Raw genomic sequence first — 14,692 nt, 5'->3', positions numbered from 1 at the left:
TCCACTTTGAGTGACATACTATTAGTATTACTACATGTAGTACGGCCCAGTACGTAGTATGACTATGAATAGATTCTACTACTAGTAGTCTATCTATCTAGCTAGACGTCTATGCTATACTATAGTATGCCATAGCCCATAATTATGGTCTAAAAAATAATTGTTGAGAAAGAGGGCTTCTGCAGAGCTATTTTTACCGACATGACCATTGTTGTCAGCTTGGTCCCTGGCGTTCAAGGTTTTTTTTGTTTCCTCTACTCTAGCGTCCCACCTCTACTCTACTCTAGCTAGCTCTTGCTCTTCGCTGTGATTGTGTCATCTTTGCATCTGTGAACTGCATGCTACAACATGTTAACAGCCGGCTAGCTAGCTAGCTAGCCTGCAATCATGCATGGGGAAAGCTACTGAGTACTGGAAAACAGAAAAAAATGATTTACATGACTTGTTTGATTTTACTTCCATGACAGCATGATACGGGTGAGATGGCAACCTGAAGACTGAAGACTGAAGACGAGTGAAGTACTTGTACCGTTTACTACAACTGCAACCAGTTGCCTGTTCTCTCTTCATCTCGAAATAGGCAGGGAACTTCAGAGTTCAGTACTCGACAGTAGCTTGCAGGACGTAAGTCCATAACGTGTGGAACGTGTTTAGTACCACACTGGCGGAAGTTTTCTTGAAAAGAGCTACTGCCAGTAGACTGAGCTGAGCTGGGCGGCCGTTGTTGTTCGCGACTGGTATCGCTCAATACGCTCCATTGCTGCGAAGGAGATTTTCTCAACAGTGCGTAACGTCTTGTGTTCCTGGTGGTACCCGTGTGCTTGGTGAAAGATGGGGTCTCTCTTCAGCGTGTCAGCGTAAGTAACTATACCCAACATTGTACACAATTGAAGGGAATCATGGTTGGTGTGTTGTATGACCTTGATGACATGAACTGGCTCACGGTTGTGTGTGTGCATGGTGCACAACTCGTTTTCCTCAGCCTCTGGCTGCTGGACCGCTAGCCGCTAGCGGCATATGCCGTGACGGTGTGAAACGGGCCTATGCATGGCATGTAGCGTGTTCTGTGTTATGGATACGGCTAACGAGCATGACGAGAGAAGATCCCCCGATCATTGCTCATCCTTCAAACTAAGTTTTTTTCTGTTGCTTCTCTAGCTCTGAGTCTGAGCTGTTTATCTCGTGATATACGCCTTCGGGCCTTTCATTTGCAGTTGCTTTTCATTGCTCTCGCAAAGATCGTTTCTTACACCTTTGCCACTGCAATCAACGCACAGCGGAGAGTTTGTTTGAGTGGTAGTGTAAGTGTGCCTAGATGAATCGCTATATCACTTCTCTTCCTCTCAGGTTGGACAAGGGCACACTGGATCAGGTGCATAGCCAGCTAACTGATAAAGGTGTGGATCCTGGAACATTGAAGGAGTGCTCGCTAATCGACAATGACAGAGGCGGAACGTTTTACCTGAAGTATGAACGGCTAGAGACAGTGATGCGAGTGTGGGACTCTCACTGCAGTTGGTGGTCATTTGAATTCGAGCGGCAAGGCGAGAGGGAAATTATGGCCATACGATTGGCGCAACAGACAGGTGTTGAATGCCCCGAAGTGCTGATTTCAGGACAAGTTGAATTGGTAAGGGCATAGCATAGCAGTGAGAAAGGTACCATCGAAATGCAATAATTATTTAGATCACTGATAAGTTTTGGTCCCGCAATGTCGATGATTTCCAGTGTCTGCACCGATCATGGTCTAGTATGGCCCATGATGACATAATATTTGTTGTATATTTTGTTATAAAGTTTGCATAATATGTTGACAATGGTGACTAAGGATGCTTGTGTTGTTACTCTGAGTTTCATAATCAATTAGGGGTGAAACGGTTCCATGTTTCTCATGTTAGGGTACCCTAATGCCACCATAGTTTCCCACGGCTCAGGTATCGATTCCATGCACTCTCTTCTCCGGACCGACAAAATGCGTTCGTGACAATTACTTTTTAGAAATCATTTTTACGAGCAAGCACGAGACATCGGAGAGTCCATGTGCGAAGAAAAGAACGAGATTTTTCAAGTTCCGGTTCGAAATTTGACAGAACGGGTACCCGATTCTTTTCAGCTGGCGGTTCCAAAACCGGTTCCCTACCCGAACCGTTTCACCCCTATAATCAATCATAAAATCAATAATGGTTAGTCAAGATGCAGCATGATATGGTGGAACACAACAAACAGGCAACATGTTATACATGTACAATACTATAATTTATATAACAACGAGCTACTGGAAGCTATCCTATGAGTTCTTGCTTAGGAAGCCGCGGTCTTTAGACTGACTGTGTAGTACCTACCACACGCCTCAAGTAAGTTTCATTCCAGCAGAATGAAGGGAAAGTTGCCACCTTGATACCTAGGACTGTCCTGCTAAGTGTGCAGAGAATGGGCTTAGACATGCACTTCTGTTGAGATTATTATTTGTCATGTTGGTGTACTTGCTGGGCTTGTCTATTTTCCTGCTTTGCGTTATTCTTGGACTTTGAAGTAGAGTGAAGTGATATCCTGTGAGTGCACCTCACAGTCACACACATATGTATAGCAGCAACAGCAGCAGCAGTAATGCTCACTAAGATATTTTATGGGCAGCATGCAACTGCGTTATAGAAGAAAGGGAGGTTTGTCTATTCAGTTGCTATTCACTCGGCGTTGATCTCTGGCACTAGCGGAGGAACAGCAGCCGAACCATGTGGTGCAAAATAGGATCATACGTATTGTGTCAACGCATATTGTACGCGATCTGTCAAACATCATATTTCTGACCTAATATAAGTCATTGACGTCACGATCTTGAACAAGAAAAAAGTGAGACTGTGAATAACCTATGGGCCCAGATTTGGCGAATGCACTACATGTATAGTCCTTTTTTGTGTGTGTTTTGTCTGCTTCACAGGCTGGAAAGTCTCGCCACTACATGATGTCACGGTTTGTGAGTGGTGCAAGAGAGGATGAGTGGGAAGATAAGGAACCTCCGATGAGATTTGCGAAAGTTGCTGTCAGCATCTTAGAGAAACTGAAGAGCAATTCTAATCTCACACCACAAGCACTGGTCGCACAAGGTAAGGCCGCATACAGTAAACAGTAAATCAACAAATAACATGTTTAATAGTCGGAGGATATTTATTTTCAACTATTTCAGCTTGATGCTTTGAGGCCTAAAATTGGTTGCAGCTGAAAGTTTGATTTACATGATACGGTATGACAAGATGTACAGGCAGGAGCTGTACAGGCTGAAATTTAATATGGCCGAAAAGGATTTTGGCCCACGAAGGCTGAAATTGATTAAATCTCGTCGAAAATATGTAGACGTGCAGTATTCAACTTTGGAGCTCAGTAGTGACCAGTGAGGAGTGTGGATGTCAATGGCACATAGCAATGCGCCCACGAGTATGCACCTGCTTGTACTACCTCTATCCAGTGTTGAGACAGCAGTACAGCTGGGGGTTTCACATCACATGACCTGGTTCAAGAGGTTATTGTGGCAAACAGTGCGAAATGACCACCACGAGGCTGTACCTAAAGCGGGGCTGCACACCACCATGCAGCTAGTGTCCATAAGGTGGCAACACCTGGCATGTCCACACAAACCCTCCATCACACAATGTCACGTGTCGGTCAAATTGATATGGCAAGCCAGAGTTCATATGTTTGGGGGGGGGGGTGCGTGTGTGTGTGTGCGTACACTTGCGTGTATGTTTGAACATGTTTTTACATGCATGTATGCATGTGTGTGTATGTCATACATGCCAACCGTCCAAGGTTTCCCGGGACAGTCCAGGCAATAAGGTGTTTGTCCCGGGGTTCAGGGATGTCCTGCGAAAGTCCAGGGATTGTGATGAAACTTTTGAAATCAAAGTTCTCCTTTTTGTGATGCGTTTTCAGTGTTTCCTCGAACTTTTAGATCAGTTGTAAGTGCACACAGTACGTACTACGTTGTAGCCGAAAAAACCTATGTGGAACTGCAACGGATCGCCGGTATAACAGTAGTCAACAGAAAGTTTACTCGTTCAGTTACAGCTCAATGCAATAACATTCCTTTTGATTGAGCAGCAATCAAGAAAATAGATCTGCTAAATGATGGATGCGCAAAAAATTGGTGTCCAGGGAAAACGGACAAAATCAAGGGAATTCAGCCTCGTTGTCCAGGGAACTCAAGCCTCCAGGTTGGCATGTATGGTATGCGTATGTGTGTGTGTGGTACATGATGTGTGTTTATGTGTGTTGGTAGATGGGTGTGTCTGTCTGTCTGTGTTTGTGGTGTGTGTCTGTTTTTGTATGTGCATGACATGTGTGTGTGTGTGGGGGGGGGGGGGGGTATTGCAAGTGCGTATGATCAGAAGGACATTCTATGTGGTTGTTCTTTCTGGCAGGTTTCATGAAAGAGGGGGAGCGAATCGACCAATTTCCTCTTCCGTACTTGCCTGATCATTCATCTGTGCTGAGCTATTTGAAGAGCAAAGCAAAAGAAATTGGTGAACCATCTGTGGTGGATGTTGTCAAGAAGGTAAGCAAATGCTTCGTACGTATTGGTATAATTCCAGTGTGTATTTGTATATATAGCAAAACAGAACTTTCTGCCTGACATTGGAATGTGTGTAACCCGTTGCTGTCTGCACATATGCTGGATTGGTCAAATTCATTCATTTGGCTTGCATACAAAACGTGATCATTACGGTACATGTTATTGGTGCTTAGTTCAAGGTATTGCCCAATATTACTCACAAGATCCTAGCTACTTCTTCCGTGTCATTATAATTGTCACTTCGCGCATCTGTGACTTGTTTGTCTTTATCGGATTGTCGGAATCCTCTTTTTCCATGTTCCGGAAATGGCCGGGCTCGTTCTACGCAACGTCTACTAATTGTGCAAGTCGCGGCGGTTTCAGAGTTCTCTTCAACAACGAAAATATTGATCCCTTTCCGCGCTATTCCGCCCCAGCTTGCAGCATCTTTTTCTGTGGTTCATGCTGACCCACAACGTTCACGTGGGCATTTGTCAAGAAGTTCGGGTATAGGACTCCTGGTATCTCTCGTGAATACCAAACTGCTGATCTCGTGAATACCAAACTGCTAATCTCGTGAATACCAAACTGCGAAAGTTGACGACGGCAGGAACAAAGTAATCACAAACTCCTAAAAACACCACCATGTGTGGCATGTGTTGCTGCGAAGGTAACGAGTCGAGCAAAGCCAGCAAAGCACATGTCAAGGCAAGAGAGTGCGGATCTGCTTACCCCATCATCTCGCTGCAAGGTGGATACGGCGTGCTCCAAATGCTAGGGCTGCCATCGCCTACCACTACGAGGCATGGATCACTTGACAAAGAAGTTTCTTGACCTGAATCTAAATGCACATCTTGTTTAGCGTCTTGTTAACTGCTAACACGAACAGACTGCGTCTGAATAAACTCTGATAAAGACGTTGACCTCAGCTGAAAGCGTAGTGAAGTGGGAGTCCACAGTCTCAAGCTGACGGTCGACTATGCTTTGCCACAATTTCGAGTTGATTTCTTTGCTTTCAGTGGCCAAAAATGTATTTTATATATCGCTTTGGGAAGTGACCATTGTGATGATGTGGAGGATGTACATACAAATTTTGATTAAAAAAAATAGCTGGTGCATAGTGCAAAGAACGTGCCCCTTGATCGTGCCTTGATCCTCGAGGGTTACGGGTATGGAAATTTCAGTCTGACCAGAAAAATGTTAAAAGTGTAAGACTTTAAGTGACAGTACTGTCTGTTTCTATCTGGTCCATGAAGTATCCCGTCTTTTGCTATGTCCTGCAAGTAACTTGAGTGATTGAAGCGTAGTTACTCATTCTAGTTGTGTTTGCTGAACTGTTTCTCCCGGGCGTGCGCAGGTGGAGATGTTGTTTGCCGATGTGCCGTCTCTACCTTGTGGGCCTTGCCTTGTGCATTCGGACCTCCATCCTGGAAACCTGCTACTGGACAATTCGTTCAAGCTGCTAAGTGTTGTGGACTGGGAAGAGGCTGCTATATCAGATATTCGCATTGATGTAGCACAAGCATGCCTTGCCTGTCTAGATAGGGTAAGAGGCAAACACCAGTAATACAGCCGAACATAGTCAATATGGCCTGCACTACCATGGTCTAATTTATTTCGGAAAGAAGTGTCAGCACCGACGCAATCCGCACAGTCAAGTAAAGCCAATTTAGCAACCGAACATTTTCGTTCCCTTCTCATTATGGGTAAGTACAGGGAATAATGGAAAAAAATGTCAAATACAGTAACATATTGAGCTAAAGCAAAAACATGGATCGAAATCTCACACTGTACAGTAAACCTGGTGTAAGCGACCTCTCGGTTTAGCGACCGCCTGCTCTTAACGGCCGTTTTTCCATGCACGGACAGTTCTACACAGAAACTGTGGGACCTGGTTCTAAAGACCACCTGGCTTTAACGACAGCTTTTGCTTGCAACGTGGGGTGGTCGCTTAAACCAGGTTTTACTGTATATTTGAAATACATTCAGTAGAACACATCTAAACAGGGGAGGGGGGAGAAGGTTTTTAATTTTTCCTCTATTCCCTGTACTTACCCATGGTGAGAAGGGAACGAAAACGTTCGGTTGCTAAATTGGATTTACTTGATTGTGTGGATAGCGTCGGTGCTGACACTTCTTTCGAAATTTGATACGCCTCCAATTTTTTAATAACTTCAAAATAATGGTGATAAATAAGGTAGATTTATAAGAAGAAAAGAGGACCAAAGAGCTACAAGTTACGCTATAATATCCACTAACACCACCAGTTACTTTACAATCAGCTCATGCGATAGCATTGCACGACACTGACCAACGGTACTGACGTTCTACACCTAACTGGCAATCAGTTCTAGCACATCTTCAGTACCATCAGTACCGTTGGTCAGTGTCGTGCAATGTTATCGCATGAGCTGATTGTAAAGTAACTGGTGATGTTAGTAGATATTATAGCGTAACTTGTAGCTCTTTGGTCCTCTTTTCTTCTAAATTAATCCTTGCCTCTCCACCCAAGTCTAATATGGTAGATGTCTGTATTTTGTGACAAAAAAACTTGGGTGTGGCTTATACTCCAATGCGACTTCAACTCCGAGAAATAAGGCTATGACTCCCCTTCACGTGACCGCGAGCTCCGGCTTGTACCCTCACAGAACCACACAACTGTCTGGGGATAGCATGATTCTTGTATTATGCCAAACTTGACACTCTGAATCCAGCTTGACTCAGCTGAGTCCCTAACTACTATTTACTGCTCGAACGTGAAGCCTCAGCTGAGTCCCTAACTGCTATTTACTGCTCTAGCATAGAGCTGTGTCTGGTAGAAAGGAAAGAGGAGAAAAACCTGGTGTTCTGCAAGCTACAAGTAAGAAGTGTCGGTTGTGTTAGGCCACACAGGCATGAGGTCGGCTGGATGATGGTGAGCTGCCGGCACACATCTTGCCCGGCTGCTCCGCCTGCGCATACCTGATACGGTGGTGCGCTTATGGGCTACCTGAGCCCCAGAAGCCTCCCTGATGTGCCATGGGGTGCAGTCGAAGCACCTGTGTCACTTCGGTGGTCCGAATGCGCATGCACCCTTGCCAGTCGCCCGTCAGGCTGCCACGAACGCGACCAGCCTGAGGCTGACCCTGTCACATTGAGCGCCTCTAGTCACTGATATCCCGTGGACAGCACACTAGGCTGCCAAATGCGCGACTGGCTTGAGGACAGCCCCATCCTGCGCAGCAGGGTTCCCAGCTCGGGTCGTGCGCGGTAGCAGCGTGAGCTGGGCGCAGTGAGGGTTGGTGATAACTACAATTTCCTCCTCCGGAAACTTCCATTACTACATGTAGAACTCACTAAATCGTCGTGCTTTGTATTGTTTGCACCTGGTTTTGAGAAATTTTAAGTTTGAGGTGCACGTATTTAACCTTTTATTGGACGATTAAAATATAAACAAGCCCACGCAATCATGATACCTGTACCTAAAATGGACGTAAATTTAGTTTGCACTGGACAAATTCCATGATCTTGGGCATTCTGGGAAGGCGTTGGCGAGACGAGCGCAATGAGCCTACACTCGGCTCCACGAGATGCACTGGCCCAGCGCTGCAAGCCAGGGAAGGCACACCAGTGCCGGGCTCATGCTCGATCAATCTCTATCCGCCATTTCACTCCTGTTGCTCGTATCGAACTCGAACATTTTCGTGTATACTCCCAGGAATCTACTTTGAAATAGAATCGGTGTATCGCTTCGAAAATTGTTCGAGCCGACAGCTGAGAGTTTTTCTTCAACCTACCTATTTCAATCTCTCCAAAAGACGGAGATATGACAAAGTTGCGATAATTTCAAAATGCATACCCCACCGATGTTCGATCAATGTATGGTCCAGCCAATAAAAGGTTAAAAGGGAATTTGTGATTTGAGTCATGGATCCCTTCATGGTGCCACACTAGTCACCAAATTTATTGTGGCCCTGCACACCGAGACCAACAGAAGACAGGCATGGGTGCTTTTCCAGGTGGATTCCAGGCATTGCTATATCTGCTGAACATCTGTCCAAAATGATGAAGGGTCCACCGTCAGGCGAAATAGCGTGTCATAGTACATTTGAGACCAGCGGGAAGAAGATGACGACGCCGTCCACTAATTTAGTGTCTGTGCACGCGAATGTGCTGTGTTTGTGACTTGTGTGTTAGGTATGACATCAGACCGTGTGTTGGCATGCCTAGCATGTACAGTCCGTTTCAAAAAGATTTGCAATCCTGGCGATCGCCCGCGGAGTTTGGCGTCTTACCGTATGAGCACTCGAGCGTGGCCTGGAAAAACTCACTGTGAACTCGAAGAAATATTCCGCGCGAAAGCAGGAAAAATGACAAATCACTCACGTTGATACAGTCATGTACGTCTGGTTTACAACAAACGAGTTCTTCCTCGTATCGATAATGGAGTCAGAGAGGATATGTCGAAACGAAAGTGTTGTAAATGTTGACGAGCGGCATGGGTCCCAATTCGTTTTGTGACCAAAATAGTTTCTTTGAGCTGCGATGCAATTTACTCACCGTGTGACGAAAACGACATCGACACGGACTCATTCCCAAGGCCAGGACTTGGCAAAGCTATCCGTGTGACTTCGACGACATTTTGAGAAAAGCAGACGCTTGTGAACGCTGATAGAAGACGGCGGTGACTGCTAAATTCAAATAAATTGGCGATCTTGAAACACTAGAATAAATCTCAAAAAGCTACAGCGCGATGACTTCCATATTCACTCACACCATTGCAGTGTTGTGGGTGTGTTCACATGGCGTGAGCCAGTCAAGTGTCAGTCAGTTCGGCAGGAAGCGCGAGCTCCAACAACAACAAGTCGTTTGGTGCAGCCATCTTCTTTGTCTTGTACCAGCTTGATCACCAAAACAATGAAGAAAAAAAGTTTGACTTGAGGATAGGTTGGGATTTGAACTCACAACTTCATGGTCAGCAGACAGCATTCATAACCACAAGGCCAAAAAGGAAAGGATAAATCGTGGGTTTTGATAAAAAATTGATACTGGCTTCCTGGGCAAATTGTAAACCATGGGAAAAGGCCGGAAACCTGGCCGAAATTCTAACTCCTTAAAGGGGAAGTTAAGGCAAAAATTAAAATTTCACCAGTTGTAGTCTTCGGGGTGCTGAGTCGAATGGTCTTGGTCCGAGGAAGCTGAGACGCTCCCTTCCTACTTGAATCCCAATCGAACTCGCGCACTTCCACCGAAACTGGGTGACTGCGCCCTACGAGATGGGGATTTGTATGCAAAATGTCACTAAAAGCGCCATTTCGTTCTTATAAAAGCACGGATGACCGCGATTGGCCCATATGTTGTAGTCTTTTGGACGCTGAGTCGACTGGTTTTGGTCCGAAAAGGCTGCGATGCAGCGTTCCTCCTTTATTCCCAATCGAACATGGTTGAACAAGTGGTCACGTGCTCCTGGGTGCCCAAATCACCTGGTCACCACGCCAGCAGGTGACAACTTTCACACCAAGGTTCAACTCGAGTTCAACTCGAGTGACAGGACTGCACCCAAAAAAGGTCAAACAGGCTAGTAAGTTGTACCCTGCAGGCACGGTGACCAGGTGACTGGCGTACGCAGGAGCACGTGACCGCTTGTTCAACCATGTTCGATTGGGAATAAAGGCGGAACGCTGCATCGCAGCCTTTTCGGACCAAAACCAGTCGACTCAGCGTCCAAAAGACTACAACATATGGGCCAATCGCGGTCATCCGTGCTTTTATAAGAACGAAATGGCGCTTTTAGTGACATTTTGCATACAAATCCCCATCTCGTAGGGCGCAGTCACCCAGTTTCGGTGGAAGTGCGCGAGTTCGATTGGGATTCAAGTAGGAAGGGAGCGTCTCAGCTTCCTCGGACCAAGACCATTCGACTCAGCACCCCGAAGACTACAACTGGTGAAATTTTAATTTTTGCCTTAACTTCCCCTTTAACGGCTGATCCTATTGTTCTGAAACCTTCACAGAACAATTTGCCGTGTCCTAATCTTCATACTTTTTAAGACCCAAACCTGATTGTAAATCTTTTTGAAACAGACTATAGGTCAGAACAATCCTGCAAAGTTTGAATGCTGTAGGTTGAACGATTGTGTGGACAACCATACATTTTGAAATTCTCTTCGTAGTACTTTCCACCATTGAAAAATTCGAATTTCTTGGGAGGGGTGGCTTGCAACCTCAATATGGCTTGTTCCAGGCATGCTTTGGAGCCAGACCCTGTTGAAGTAGTGGCAGGCATCTGCCCATCAACTGCTACAGAGAAAATGATCTGATCTGAGAAAGCGTGAGACTGACAGGCTCGGTTGAATTTGGAGTATTTCAAGCCTTTTGAGACGAAGATGGAGTTCTTTTTGGAGATGGACGTTGCAGCAAAGGACATGATTTCCAACTTCTGGCGTCTGGCGATGCCATGGATCGTTTGTCCAGTCATGTTGGCAGCCTAACCGTCGATAAACTTGTGAGTAGGATCCAGTTCTGCTTCATAAGGTAGATCACAAACAATGTTGATATCGCACAAATTGAACTCTGCATCGTGCGTATGGTATTTTATATTCCGAAAATTGCAAAGTGTCTCTGTGTGGCCGTCCTGTGCCACGTGAAACTCCACTCAGGCTCTTAAATGTTCTCCGCCTTCTTGATAGGGTTTCGAAGTGATGACGTCACACATAACTGTTAATTGACAACGCATGCCAACGAAATTTCTGGGTACAAGCAAACTTTAGCATCCCCTTGCTCTTCACTGTTTTTTGGAGTAGTATGCAGGTTTCTGATGGTGGGAATTAATGGTTTGCTTGAATGAACAGCTTTTATAGGTGTCCCTTGCTGATAGAGGTTTTGCTACGCTGATGGAGCAGCTGATTACTGGTCTTCCCAGTATTCCGAAGGTGAAACAAAGGGTCTGCAACAAGCTGGAGAAAATATTTCAGAGTTCTGATCCGAGTTGAATTCTCGCTTGCTTCAGCATCTTTCCGCTTCGTAAAGAGAGCAAAATCAGATGTCCGAAGTCACGAGAAAGGATATAGCACAAAGAATCGCCTCTCACAGTGATCGAAAGAAAACTTGACGTGCATGCACGACGTACGGATCGATCTCCATGCTCCTCGGGAAAGGCAATAAAAAGTACAGGATTCACACCCCGATTTGTGATTATTTCGTGCAAGAAACTGCTTTGCTCTGCCCTGCAGGAGGAGGACAAAGCTAGCAGATCGGTGCCCCAAAAGGACAATAAAAGGACAATAAAAGGATATCCTGGTACTTCGTGTGAGGTACTGTAAATCAACAAATTTTGGCCGGTGAGAAACTTTGGCCGATCTCGAAATGAAACTTTTGGCCGATTAGGGTTTTCAAAAAAGAAATCGATCAGTAGTTGGTGCTCTCACATGCATCCATGCATCATTTGCCTCTATGACAAACTTTGGCAGGCGATTTACTTTGGCCGGTTGGTACCCAGCGGCGAAATCAGCGAAATTAAATCACCAGAGAAAATTAGTTGATTTACAGTATCTACTTTAATGTGCACAAGCCATGATGTAAAATTTGAAAAATTCAGTGGAAAACACCACGCACTGGGGGACGCAACGGTAGGTGTGCCCTGTTGCTACGAAGTTGTCAAGGACCTGACATGGCACTTCGAAGCCCTATTGCCACTTCATTTGGAAAACGAACACAACAGTCGAGGACGGCTTTGCAATGAAAAATACAGCAATACTGGAGCTGAAAAAAAGAAGAAAAAACGTGCTCAGGGCTAGACTTGAGTACACGCGCACTCACCCCAGCAGGTTCTGTGGATGTCGCTCACAGATGCGTAATTTTGCGTGACGGGAACACGCTTCTGCAGTGAGTGGAAAAGCAAGCGGGGAATTTGACAAGCTAAAGCAGCAAATTGCCTCAGCTCCAGTATAGCAGTCACCAGACCTTTTAGAAGTCATTCGTACTGGTCACTAATGCACAGGCCGTCAGAACTGACGCTTTGCTAGCACAGCAACAAGCAGCCTGTGTAGTGAACTTCAGCAACACGAAGAACTTTAACGAAGGAAATTGTGGAAGGTGTTGGAGGTGCATCTCGCTCAGGTGCAGTAGAGAAGCACTCAAGGAACTTGGAAGCGCTTCTGTTGCTCCTGCTTAGTGTTTGGTCTCTACGTTTGGATGGAGGAGATCACAAGATTTTCAGGACGTCCAAGGTCATGAAATCCCATTGGTGAGTGGAGTTGGAAATTTTGAAATCGCTCATCATCCACGGTTGCGTACAGCACTCTGTAAACGCCTGGGAAAGACCAGCTGGCCTTCAAATGAGTGCACGTCATACATGAACTCTATTCATACATCTTGTACATTGGTTGTGCACTGGGGTGTACGACTAATTTCAGGGGCGCGCTGATGATTCTGGTATTCACTACAGGCCACCACACCTAGCAAATATGGTATGAATATGTCTTGGTTTACATCTTCTAGATTGGATTGGAGTATCCCCAAGACACCGTACAGGTGCTAGGACAGTCCTTTTGTGTTTTCTTTGTTTTTGTTCTTATACTATAGTCCTTGATCCAATTTTTTCATTCATGTGTGGCAATTTCTTTCTTCTGTGCCATTCAAACTCTGATTCTAATAATCGTTGTCCATACTGTGTTGTCCTTTGCTTGCTCACATGTACAGGAATTGATCTGGGACCTGTTTGAACAGGAAACCGGCATGAACTTGGGCGACAAGAAGCCCTGGCTGGCATTGGTAGCTCTAATGCGATTCATGATCAGTGTCCAAATCGACTGGTATGAGAAAATGGGAAAGGAAGTTCCAGACAGTAATTTGAGTGGCTGGGAGTCGTTGTGCGGAGATGCTGAAGAAATTCTGATTGAATTGAACATCCTTCCCAACCCGGAAGCGGCCTAATAGAAGAAAAATACTCTCTGCCGTAATATCATCTACAAACATGGCTGAATGTAGGCATATTATTAAGTTTGGAAATGCATTCCTGCCACTATTCCATATCCATCTATTCTTACTCACAGATTAGTTTTCCTATATTCTGGTTTAACACTCACATATTTGCACTTGCTGTCTTGAATTCATGATTATTAGAGTGAATATTGCTATGTAAGGCTGGCACCATGTTTTCAGCTTCCTTCAATACGTTTCACAGACCCGCCGAAAAGTTTGTGTGACTCATGCCCTGTAAAAATGGTTTCATCAGATGGCTGCAACTGCCATTTTTCTGGTTCCTTTCATCTTGTGAGAGTTGTTGCTATTATCAAGATTATGAAAATTGTAATTGACCAGTGCTAACATCAATACTTCTTTGTAGTTTTATGCACAGCACAGTTATGTTACGGAACACACTGTTGCCATTGTGATCTGCGGCACAGATGAATATGCTGTTGTCCTCTTGCAGCTGCTATTATGTTTTCACTTGATAGTATGCAGAAGCATGCGACCCTGGGTGGCGTTTGATGTTTTTTCCTTCTACTATACTCTTTGACTTCGCTGTGTACACATGATGTACGTGTACCCATATCTCTAGTGTAAAAGAACATGATTGTACCGTCCCTTGGCTAAGTACCATGTCTTAGTGGGTTGTGCGTGTCGTTAGATGCTTTTTTTTTGCGAGCTCACACTTGTACCTGCTTGTGCATGTTTTTGTGTGTGTACTGTACATGTATGTGTGTACCGGTGTATGTGTGTGTACAGGTGTATGTGTGTGCGGTGTATGTGTGTGTGTGGGGGGGGGGGAGGGAGGGGGTACTCATACGTTTTGTTCAAGCTCCTGTATTAGAAAGAGCAGGTTACATTCCACAATGTATTTCTTCTGCCAGTCACACTGCTGGCTTGGATGGTGTGCCGTAAGACTGTGAGGGCCTAAGTGTTGCCATGGTTTTGTTTTAGAGCTTTCCCGAAAGCCACTGCATGCGGGAGTTGTGAAAGCCCTGCTTATGATCATGCAATGATATCTATTGTCAGTGCTCCACAGCGTGTTCAGTGCACCATAGATTGAAATGTCATGTGCTGTTTTCCCCGGGTCACATTTTTTTCAATGCCAAGTAATTTACCGTAGCTATAATTAGAGTAATTTCAGGTCACGGGGAAGCACCGCAAGTATGGACATTGAAACCTACAGCCAGTACAGGA

The 14,692-nt window shown here is 45.2% G+C and overlaps 1 protein-coding gene across 1 annotated transcript; it reads left to right on the top strand.

Moving 5' to 3' along the window:
- Window positions 1–453: 453 nt before the first annotated feature.
- Window positions 454–14,112, top strand: LOC135809051 (uncharacterized). Its single transcript, XM_065322309.1, has 6 exons — window positions 454–857; window positions 1,348–1,630; window positions 2,939–3,104; window positions 4,416–4,549; window positions 5,904–6,092; window positions 13,226–14,112. The coding sequence occupies exons 1-6, from the start codon at window positions 832–834 to the stop codon at window positions 13,457–13,459; spliced, it is 1,032 nt and encodes a 343-aa protein (XP_065178381.1). The 5' UTR covers window positions 454–831; the 3' UTR covers window positions 13,460–14,112.
- The last annotated feature ends 580 nt before the right edge of the window (window positions 14,113–14,692 follow it).

Source organism: Sycon ciliatum, chromosome 2 (assembly GCF_964019385.1).
Source record: "Sycon ciliatum chromosome 2, ocSycCili1.1, whole genome shotgun sequence".
Taxonomy (NCBI): Eukaryota; Metazoa; Porifera; class Calcarea; order Leucosolenida; family Sycettidae; genus Sycon; species Sycon ciliatum.
Note: the sequence above shows the minus strand (reverse complement) of the source record. Positions and strands in the feature narration are given on the sequence as shown.

Excerpts from the sequence above, each read along its gene's own strand:
- LOC135809051 (XM_065322309.1), top strand. The coding sequence starts at position 832 with ATGGGGTCTCTCTTCAGCGTGTCAGC. Across the intron at positions 3,105-4,415 it reads ACAAGCACTGGTCGCACAAG|GTTTCATGAAAGAGGGGGAG; the intron begins GTAAGGCCGCAT and ends TCTTTCTGGCAG. Across the intron at positions 4,550-5,903 it reads TGGTGGATGTTGTCAAGAAG|GTGGAGATGTTGTTTGCCGA; the intron begins GTAAGCAAATGC and ends GGGCGTGCGCAG.